We start from the raw sequence: 10689 nt of genomic DNA, 5'->3' as shown, positions 1-10689 counted from the left end.
GATATGGTAATTTCTTCATTTTTTGCCACTTGAATGATTGAATCTTGATCAGTGATATTTGGGCACTCATGTAATTTCATTCGTGTATACTAATACATTAAACGCATCAAGTTATTGAATGGCTGCTTACAAAGCTATTGTCACTGGTGGAGCAAGAGGCATTGGTTATGCACTTACCTCGGCAATAGTAGCTGCAGGAGGAAAGGTAGTAGAACTACACTAACTTATTATGTCTATATTCTAAACCCAACACATAGACATAGTCGGAAAATTTATCACCTCATAGTTATTTCATGATGCTATCTCCACCCACCTTAAAAATGATAAGATTTGCGTATTTTCCTATAACTTCTCTCATCATGAGAATCATATGATCTTAGCGACCCCTTATGGCGTTCAGGTCGCACACTTTAGCAACTAATTTCCAGTGTACAATATACGACCCTGTGTTTAAATGCGCTTAAACACAAACACACACGAATTCGTTATTTTTAACGTTATTTTAAAACATAACGGTTATTCGTTATTTCAAAACATCGAGAGATCGTAAAATCCGTAAAATGACAATCCTATAATTATTGTACGTAACTCCGTGTTTCAGTTCGGTGATTTCTTGATCATAGTGATAGGCAGATTCAAAACACGCAAACAATCTTTTAAAGATGACGATTGATTCACGTCTTCTACCGATGGAATGCCTCTTCACATCGAGGGCCGAGAGGTAATCTTGGGCAACAAAAAAATGAGTTGAAAAAATTCTTGATAAATTTTGAAGCATATATAACAAATTTATTCCGAATAAAAGAACTATTTTAGGGGAGTCTTATGGGGGAAGTTACGTTGTGGTAGTATGACTCCAATGTCATGGAGGTCGTCTTGTTGAAATCATATGACCCACGATGCATGGTTGAAGCATTTTTCTCACAAAATCTAAATGACTAAATTTTAATTCTGATTACTCGTCTCAGGGCACCGAGTTATTGTAGTAATCGAGGAAAAGTTAAAAAATGTGTGAAAGGAAATGCTTTATATAAAACACTTGATATGCATGAGGGTAAAGGATGAAAATATTACAAGTGTGTGTAAGATGTCCTTTTAGAAGTCGACTTTTAGGAGAAGGTCTCCTCACTTTTTGCACGTTTTTTTAATTAAACCTCGTACCTCATTAAGGTACCCATAATTAAACCTTGTATCTCATTAAACTAAGAATTTCAATATCAAACCTAGGTTATATACGACGCATTTTACCTAAATTGGGCGCCTTGCCCATTTCATCCATGCCGGGTGTTTTATATTGGTAGCTTGAGCACTGATGGAATTTGGTATATTAGTGTATATACGCGTACCAATTTTAGCCTTGCCTTGCCAATATATTGACTGTTGTGTTAATGAGGTTTTATTGTTCAAACTGCATTCGACGCGACCAACAAAGCGTGTTATGACTTCCTGTTGCTGACATATCTAATTCCCCAGGGCAGATTATCCCTTCGTTCTGGGGGTTGGTAATGGTCCTGACCATGAACCGCCCATTTCCATCGCACAAGTCAACAATACCGCCTTACATATATACGTACAGGGTGTCCCAAAAAACGAAAACTATTGAAATCACTCATTGTTAAAATTTGAATGCCATGTGCACGAATTTTAACCCGTGGGGATTTAATGCAACTCAGTGAAATGCTAAATGCTTTGTGTTGCTAGAGAAAGAGGACATGTCGAAGGTCATGGTGATTGAGATGCACATTTAAATGTTGTTAATAAATATCATTTTCGCGTACGAGCAAATTTTACTGCGTCATATGCATGCATAAAAATGCAAAAATTTACACACTTGTGGGTCCCAACAGAGTGCTTAGGCATTCAAACACTAACAATTGCATTGTTATAGGTGATTTCAATAGTTTTCGTTTTTTTTGGTACACCCTGTAGTACTGTCCAGAAATGACCTAACAAAAACCGCGGTCAACCTAGGTCAAACCTCGGTCTGATCGCCGTTGAACCGAGGTCAGACCGAGGTCGAACCGCGGGGAGACGGATGTTTAACCTTGGCCTAACTCTGTACTGACAGACTCTTCTTAAGATGTTTAAGATGTTTTCGAGATTATAATTGTGTTGTCGTTCTCAGCTGTTCATAACATTCCGTTCGGAAGCGAACGGCAACCCGGTTTCTATCGGTCGACCGCAACCGAACTGCGACCGAACCGCAACCTAACCGCAGCCGAACCGCAACCGCAGTGCTTTGTACGTATAGGTTCGTTTTTTGGACGTGTTAGCGTCGGAAGGAGCCAAGGCGCAGAAGTCATTAGATGAAAAATATGGCAGGGGAAATGCCGTATTTCTACAATGTGATGTCGCAAAAAAGGACGAACTACGGGGTAATTAATACATGTCATTCCGGTGTCATTCTTACTGTTAACTCATAGTGTATCATTTTCCTTGATGATAGTAATAAAAACAGAATTACCGATTATTATATAAAACTGCTAGTGAGTAGTGAACAAAAAAAGCGGGCTAACTGCCAGCATTACTGATCTTTTTTAGGTGCATTTAACGAAGCAAAATCTCAAATGGATGGCGTGAACGTCGTGTTCAATAATGCTGGGGTAATGAGCATTACTTTTGAAGATGAAAAAATTCGTTATGAAGAAATTATGGCTGTTAATCTGGTTTGTATAGTGAGAAAATATGAGGGTATATATACGTAACGTATAATATAGTATTAGTAAAAAGATCAGTGGTTTTGGAAAAGGAAAGAAATTATTTCTTCGATGAACACTTTGTATAAAGGGATGCATGTCTGTGATTGATAGTTGCATGCTAGCAGTGGGAGGCAGGATCGACAAGGGGGGGGGGCGACAAAGCATGAACGGGGAACCGAAATTGCTGACAAGATTTTCCTTAATTAAACTGCCTGGTTATACATGCACATAATTGCTGTCATTAAGACTCCATGCATGTTACATTTACAGGGTGGTGTCATAAGTGGAAGTATCCTTGGTCTTGAATTGATGGGAAAAGGGTATGGAGGTGATGGTGGTGTTATCATTAACACAGCTTCATTTGCAGGTTTGCTCCGTAGTGAGGTTAAAGTGAGGTTATAATATGAGGTGACAAGAACTGAAGTTGATTAGGAATTACATCGTGTCATTGCCATGCACAAATTTATCTTGCTAATCTCATAATTATTATTTAGATTTTTGTCGATTGAAATTTTTCTTATGCAGGATTTAACTCGTTCTTGTGTTTTCAAAATATCATGCATGGTGTTTAAATCGTGGTACACGATTCTGATTAGCCATGCGCTGGTACTGCTATACTGACTATTCAATCTTGCAAGTAAAAGAGCCTGGCTTGCGAGGTTGACTGACTATTGTGTATGACGTAAATTGGTGAAATATACAGGGTGTCCCAAAAAAAAGCAACCACTTAAATATGCAGAACATTAATACAGCTTTAAAGCGCAATACATAAGCACCTCTGGGAATTGAAAATGGCTCTTAATCCTTCATTTACAATGCTAAAAGTCATTTTAGTTGTTCAACGGTGGAAACGGTGGTTCCATGGTGGAAACGCGAACAATATTAATATTCTTGCATATTTAAGTGGTTGCGTTTTTTTCGGACACCCTGTATATACACCGGCAAAATACGGGAATGATCATCGGATGGCTAGGATTACGGCTCGCTCAGCTGATTTGTAAAAAGTGACAAAATTTCGTTATTTCCTTTTAGTTTTCACCCCGCCTCCGTTTTCCCATCAACCAGTGTACTCGGCTGTAAAAGCAGGTGTCGCTCAATTTACACGATGCCTTGCGCAGGTAAGTTACTCAAAGGCTTACAATTAAACTGCCCTAATTAAATTGTTTTAAAATATAATTTCAACTTTTCGAAAAGAAAGTTTAGTACCTTTTATTCCTTCAAATAATATTACAATGTCAATAGAATGATTTCTGTGGTTACGTTAGAAGTTAGAGAGTCAAATTCACGGTATTGCAAAGACTTGCTAGGCAGAACGACTTGTAGTGGTCTTGCACTTGGAACAGCCACCATTATTGCAGCACAATGCCCAGTCATTGATCCAACAAGCTTGTTTGTTACATCTGGGTCAACAGCCTCACATCAGTCATGTGATGCGAAAATGGGCTCTTTAATCCTTCCAGATGTCGAGATGATCTTCTATCTGACCTCTTCCTCACTTATTCCTAGAGATATTCAATCAGGTTTAGGTCAGGATTCTTTCGTTGCCCTATGCTGATTGATATTTCTTTCTATTGGGCTTTTTTTTCTGTTACATCAGGGGGTGCCCTATCAACCTCGTACTCAGGGTCAGACTTTGGTGCCCTATCTTGTTCGAAGATAAAGTCTCAACCGCAAAGCTCTCTCCACCTTTTAGAAGGTCCCAAGATCGTAAATTTTGTACTAGATGATGTCATGTTTGTCTTGTATCTAGAACTTTCCTAATAGATGAGAAGGCTTTGTGGTGGAGATTTTGATCTTCCAGTAAGATGAGGCACCATGTCAAACAGAAAAGAGCCTGATAGAAAGTGATATTGACCAGCCCAGGGCTATAAACGATTGCTAACGTAAACCTCATTGGACATCTTTGGGAAGAAGTTTGGAAGAGATTAAATAAAAGACCATGCAGACATCTGGAAGAATCAAAGAGGCTATCAGTTTCGCATCACGTGAGGCTGTTAATCCAGATGTAACAAAGAAACTTGTTGGGTCAATGACGGGTCATGAATATGAGTCATGATGGCTGTACCAAGTGCAAGACCACTACAGAATTTTACTAACAAGTGACAATTTACTGGGTTCTTAAAACTTTTGCACAGTACTGTACTATAGTACGTTATTCCTGCATGTATATTTTTAAATCAATAAAGGTATTTAGATGAAAAGTTTAATATACTAACCAATTTTCCGCTTCTTTTCAGACATCTCCAGCGGAACATAATGTCAGGGTGAACTGCGTATGTCCTCACGGTGTTTGGACTGACATGCTAAAACCTAGCATTGAGCATAATCAAAAGAAATTTGCTCAACTTCCTCAGGAGCAGCGTGATAGTATGCAGGCATATTTTGAAGAAGTATCCAAGCTGTTTCTTGAGTAAGTTCATCCTTTTGACTCGTTCATATACTTGCAAATAAGGTCAGAATATTTTCGCGCTTATTTGACACATTCATGCAGCCAAGCTTGCATCAGTTGCATGTATTTGATTCAACAACCATCTTATTGAAACGCAGCGTGTGTGTTTTCTGGCTTCAGACGTATCAGTTAGAATACCCTCTTTTTGATGGTTTAAAGCGTGATCATACGCGTATTTCCCATTTTTTTCAAGACCTACAGATGTCAGTAACGAAGTTATGAAACTGATAAACGATGAGTCAAAGAACGATCAAGTGTTATCTATCGTGAGAAATCCAAACGATCCAGCTCACATAATCACTCAAAACCATCCAACAATGGCTATGCCACAATGAAACATCATCCTTTTAGTGTTTAAATTTAAATTAACTTTTTTTCAGTTTTAATTGATTGCCATTACATGCTATAGATACATGTTATAATTGAATTTTACTATAATTAAATCCAGGGCCGTAACTAGAACGATAATTGGGGGGGTGTTTATTCATATATTCAGTTCTGCCCGACGAATTTCCATTGTGAGCTATTGCACTTACAAAAGAAATCCGTCGGGCAGCACTGAATATATGAATAAACACCCCCCCAATTATCGTTCTAGTTACGGCCCTGATTAAATCTTTTAAGCAATATGTGGCTGTGTTTAGTGTTCATGACATAATAGCTAATAATAATTTTAACCTTCTCAAAGTGAAGATAGCCCGATTGTTATCTTAGCTTGTATACTTGCGTGGTTTTATAATATGCTCCAATATATGCTGCCGAGCTAGGTTACATTGTAGCAAGAAGTTAGAAAAAATTTACTGAACGGTATCGTGCGAGTACCAAAAAATTGCATTTATCTGTGTGATTTATCGTGCTTCCATTAGTGCAGTTCAATGCTTCTGAGAATTCCTTTAAATGAACTCCACAAAATGACAAAACTTGAGTCTCTTTTAAAGTGAATTACTGTATCTCAATCCTGTAAGCAATTCGACTCAGTAAGGCGGCTTGGGTAACTGATAATACAAATTAACACAGAATTTCAAATTTTCCCGCAAGACCATGGGTCAGTAGCATAAGGAACCCTGTTCCCAGCATGGGGTCACTTATCCTGCAAGGTAGGCGTCTAGACCCACCAACTAATAGCAAAGATAAAGCCTTACAGTTTCTTTCTTCTAGACGAATTACACAGATGCTTTTGCGCTTTGCACTTAATTTGCAGTCAAAACTCAAACTTCATATTGTGTTAATTTCTTTGCCTATGTTAATGTATCTCATTAACACCAAGCTTGGTAACAAGATCCTAAAGGAGGTTACGTAGTTACTAATCCGTGCATCCATGTACCCAATCAGCGTAAGAAATGGAAATTCTTTCAATTATGCTAAAGCTTGGCGCTTAGCACTGGTTGCTATTTGATCTTATGTTTTGTGTCGCTTAAACACACATGGAATTTCCATTCCTGTAGATTAATACATTAAACGCATCGAATTTATTGAATGGCTGCTTACAAAGCTATTGTCACTGGTGGAGCAAAAGGCATTGGTTATGCACTTACCTCGGCAATAGTAGCTGCAGGAGGAAAGGTACTGTAGTAGAACTACACTACAAATAGAGATCTTTAGCTTAGCGTTTACCACACACCTTTAATGCAAACGACAGAATTCATTTCAAAACGTCAAAATTTTTGTGTTAGAGTCCAGACTGTCGGTAACGACGCCTTCCAAAAATATGGGTTTGTCAGTTCGGAATGAATTTGTTTATATATGCTTCGGATATCAAGAATTTCGTTCAATTTCTTTAATTTTATGGTGTTTCCTAAATCCTGAAGACCTAAAAGAACAGGTTACGTTAACATCACTTGGTATATACATATTGTACAGGAGTCGCGGCAACTTCATATGATGAGGAAAACATTCCGTAACTCAGATTACTCAGTTAAGCCTTAAGTTAACAATCTCGATTTTCTTCATGGCTTCTAAAATCTCGTCAACTTTAAAAAGTTAAATATTTATTCGTAATTTAATGCCTTTGGCCTGGTAGATATTAAAAATTATCTGTGATTTTTCTGACTTTAATCCACTTAAAAAACTGCAACAATTAGTATTCATGCATGTTCGCTTCTATTCAAAAACAAAAAAATCGTAGGGAATTAGGCTGCGCTTTTTTTATACACCCTGTAGACAGGATTTTTTTCTCAAAGTTCATTCCACCATCAAAAAAATTAAAGATCGATGAATGATGAGTGATGCGAAGTGTATCGTCAGTATCGAGTCTTTCAGTATCAAAATTACTAAAATTCAAACTGAGCTTAATTGCATACATTAAAACAAATGTTTTCATGATTTCATTTTATTGTTCGCTGCATTGAACTTTGAGTTGGCGCATAAATTTAACATTATATCAAAGCACTCCTTGTTCTGGGGTTATCTTAGCCATATACGTCGTTTTAGTTCAATAACACTCACCGCAGTACGAGAAAAAACGCGATAATGCAGGCATGTTAATTATTTGTATAGAAATTGGCACTTCGGCACTGCCGCCCACGTGCCAGTCTTCACTACAGTTCATACTCATTTAGAAGCCTTGCGAACCTAATTGTTGTTCGATATTCAGACAGCACACCTTTAAAAGTATAGAAGCGTTGTGAACCTAAATGTTGTGATTGCCGAGTTTGCGACCATGCAAAAGTGTAGCAAAAGTGCGAATTGCCGTGTTTAAAATTTGCAATAATTTTGCATGCAAGCTAATGCATAAATAAAACTGAAGGCCCTGTTACACGGTGCAATTTTTCTTCAGTGCAACTTGCAAAGCAATTCTACTTCCAAAAGATGTGAATTAGTCAAGAGTCTTCCAGAACTGAGGAAAGTGCATGAAGTGTAATAAACACAAAAGTTTCGTCGTTCCCAAATATACATCTTTGAAAAGTAGAATTGCATTGCAAGTTGCACCGTGAAACAGAACCTTAAGTTTTCATCAATATATTGCTACCTATATATAGGCTCGTTTTCTGGATGTGTTAGCCGCGGAAGGAGTGAAGGCGCAGAAAACATTGGATGAAACATATGGCAGAGGAAATGCCGTATTCGTACAATGTGATGTCACAAAAAAGGACGAACTACGGGGTGAATTGCCGGAATATATTAAAATTAAATTATATTATGTCCATACGCTTAGCCCAGAGTATATCGCTCCCTCACCTAAAATCGAGATCAGACCCCAACTATATGGAAATATCAGACAAATCAAATCAAACGATGTTGTGATTGTTGTCCACTTACTCCACTATATAATTATAATTACTGATCTTTTTTAGCCGCATTTAGCGAAGCAAAATCTCAAATGGATGGCGTGAACGTTGTATTCAATAATGCTGGGGTAATAAGCTTATCACTTGAAGATGAAAAAAGTCGTTATGAAGAAATTATGGCTATCAATTTGGTATGTATATAACGTATAGCTAATATATAGATATATAAAGAAATTTTTTCTTCGACAAACAATTTGTAGCTATATAAAGATGTGTCTGATATTGAAGATTTTCCTTAAGCTAGCTGCTAGTTATATGCACATAATTGCTGTCATTAAGACTCTATGCATGTTACATTTACAGGGTGGTGTCATAAGTGGAAGTATCTTTGGTCTTGAATTGATGGGAAAAGGGTATGGTGGTGACGGTGGTGTTATCATTAACACAGCTTCATTTGCAGGTCTGCCAAAAAACGAGGTTACTGTGAGGTGACCAAAACTGAAGTTGGTTAAGAGTTACATAAAGCACATAAAGTTATTTTACATGCAATAATCAGTTATCTGATTAGCTTCGGCGAAGGAGAACTGAGAAATCTCTCTAATCTCACTGATTTAGATTTTTGTCGAATGAATGTTTTCCTCCTGCGTCATTTGACGCGTTCTCGTGTACACGTTATTTATTCGGTATTTAAATCGTAATTAACTCCAAAATACATTATTCTGATTGGCTAATCTTGTTTCAACTATTTCATTTGACGCCAACTTGTGAAATATAGCTTGAAAATACTGACCCAGCCTCAAGCAAAATAATGAAAACTTTCTATTTGAATTGTATTCATAAATTTCACTTTCGTTGTGAAAATTTTTATCCTAATCCGAACTTTGAATAGAGAAATTAAAAGTTTGCAAATTATTTTCTTATAAAAAAAATTCTGGCTTAAATATACTACAATTTCTGACCGTATATATATAGTCAGATGTTGTTGAATTATACGCCCGCGGTTACAGCTACAGCCAATCAGATTGCAAGAAAGCGATAGGATTCCGCCCGCTGCTGATTTCTACAAATATAATTGATAAAGTTTCTTTTTGCATTTTAGCTTTTATCCCGCCTTTTTTTCCACATCTACCAGTGTACTCAGCTGTAAAGACAGGTGTCGTTCAATTCACACGATGCCTCGCGCAGGTTAGTAGTTACTGAAAGGCAGAAAGTATGTTCGAATATACAGACTGGAATGTTACTTTTGGTTAGTTTGATGCTCGAGCGTTTACTGCGTGGCAAAAATGCTGGGAATTAAAATGAAACAACAGCAGAAAAAACTGTCGTTTTGAGTATTTTAAAAGACGTATCTCACGGGTTTTTTTTACATTCCATGCACGTTCGATGACGCCTGCCATCAATAAAAAGTGATTCGAAATTCAACTCAATCCCTAGGCTAGGCGAGTTATTATTTTAGTAAATGTAACTTTATTTAACTTTATAATCATTATTGTATATAAACCACATTTACTATAGTATATGTTATTCCTTTTCAATCAATTAAAGCTATATATGTATGGATAAAAGGTTAATACAATAACCAGTTTTCCGCTTCTTTTCAGACATCTCTTGCGGAACATAACGTCAGAGTGAACTGCGTATGTCCTCATGGTGTTTGGACTGACATGCTAAAATCTAACATTGAGCATGATCAAAAGAAATTAGCTCAACTTCCTCAGGAGCAGCGTGATAAGATGAACGCATATTTTGAAGAAGTATCCAAGCAGTTTCTTGAGTAAGTTCATCATTTTAATGCATGGTTGCAGCCAACCTCAAGACTACATTTTCGCGTTTATTCGACATAATTCACCAAGGCTAGCTTGTATTCGATTCAACATTCTTCTTTTATTAATGAAACTCGTCGTATAAGTGACCAGAGGTGGAGGAATACTCTGCACTATGTGCTTCCAAGCCCCCAAGACCACTATTGAAAAATTCCAAGTCTCTGATAGTTTGAAGCGTTATTATACACGGTGTTTTTGTTTGTGAAGACCTACAGATGTCAGTAACGAAGTTATGAAACTGATAAAGGATAAGTCAAAGAACGATCAAGTGTTATCTATCGCGAGGAATCCAAACGATCCAGCTCACATAATCGCTCAAAACCATCCAACAATGGCTATGCAGCAATGAAACATCATCATTTTAGGTTTAAATTCAAATTAACTTTTTCAGTATTACTTTATTATTTGCCATATTTGCTAGTCATGTTATAATTAAAATTTATTACAATTAAATCTTTGTTGATGACATTAAAATAATAATAATTATAGCT

The 10689-nt window shown here is 37.0% G+C and overlaps 2 protein-coding genes across 2 annotated transcripts; both read left to right on the top strand.

Moving 5' to 3' along the window:
- The first annotated feature begins 17 nt into the window (after window positions 1–17).
- Window positions 18–5583, top strand: LOC114524832 (15-hydroxyprostaglandin dehydrogenase [NAD(+)]-like). Its single transcript, XM_028546028.1, has 7 exons — window positions 18–205; window positions 2252–2375; window positions 2542–2666; window positions 2970–3066; window positions 3732–3817; window positions 4937–5109; window positions 5342–5583. The coding sequence occupies exons 1-7, from the start codon at window positions 119–121 to the stop codon at window positions 5481–5483; spliced, it is 834 nt and encodes a 277-aa protein (XP_028401829.1). The 5' UTR covers window positions 18–118; the 3' UTR covers window positions 5484–5583.
- A 952-nt stretch (window positions 5584–6535) lies between these two features.
- LOC114524833 (15-hydroxyprostaglandin dehydrogenase [NAD(+)]-like) lies at window positions 6536–10645 on the top strand. Its single transcript, XM_028546029.1, has 7 exons — window positions 6536–6711; window positions 8127–8250; window positions 8442–8566; window positions 8739–8835; window positions 9475–9560; window positions 9977–10149; window positions 10406–10645. The coding sequence occupies exons 1-7, from the start codon at window positions 6625–6627 to the stop codon at window positions 10545–10547; spliced, it is 834 nt and encodes a 277-aa protein (XP_028401830.1). The 5' UTR covers window positions 6536–6624; the 3' UTR covers window positions 10548–10645.
- Window positions 10646–10689: the final 44 nt, after the last annotated feature.

Source organism: Dendronephthya gigantea, unplaced genomic scaffold (genome assembly GCF_004324835.1).
Source record: "Dendronephthya gigantea isolate DGI-Jeju-01 unplaced genomic scaffold, DenGig_1.0 000032F, whole genome shotgun sequence".
NCBI lineage: Eukaryota > Metazoa > Cnidaria > Anthozoa > Malacalcyonacea > Nephtheidae > Dendronephthya > Dendronephthya gigantea.
Note: the sequence above shows the minus strand (reverse complement) of the source record. Positions and strands in the feature narration are given on the sequence as shown.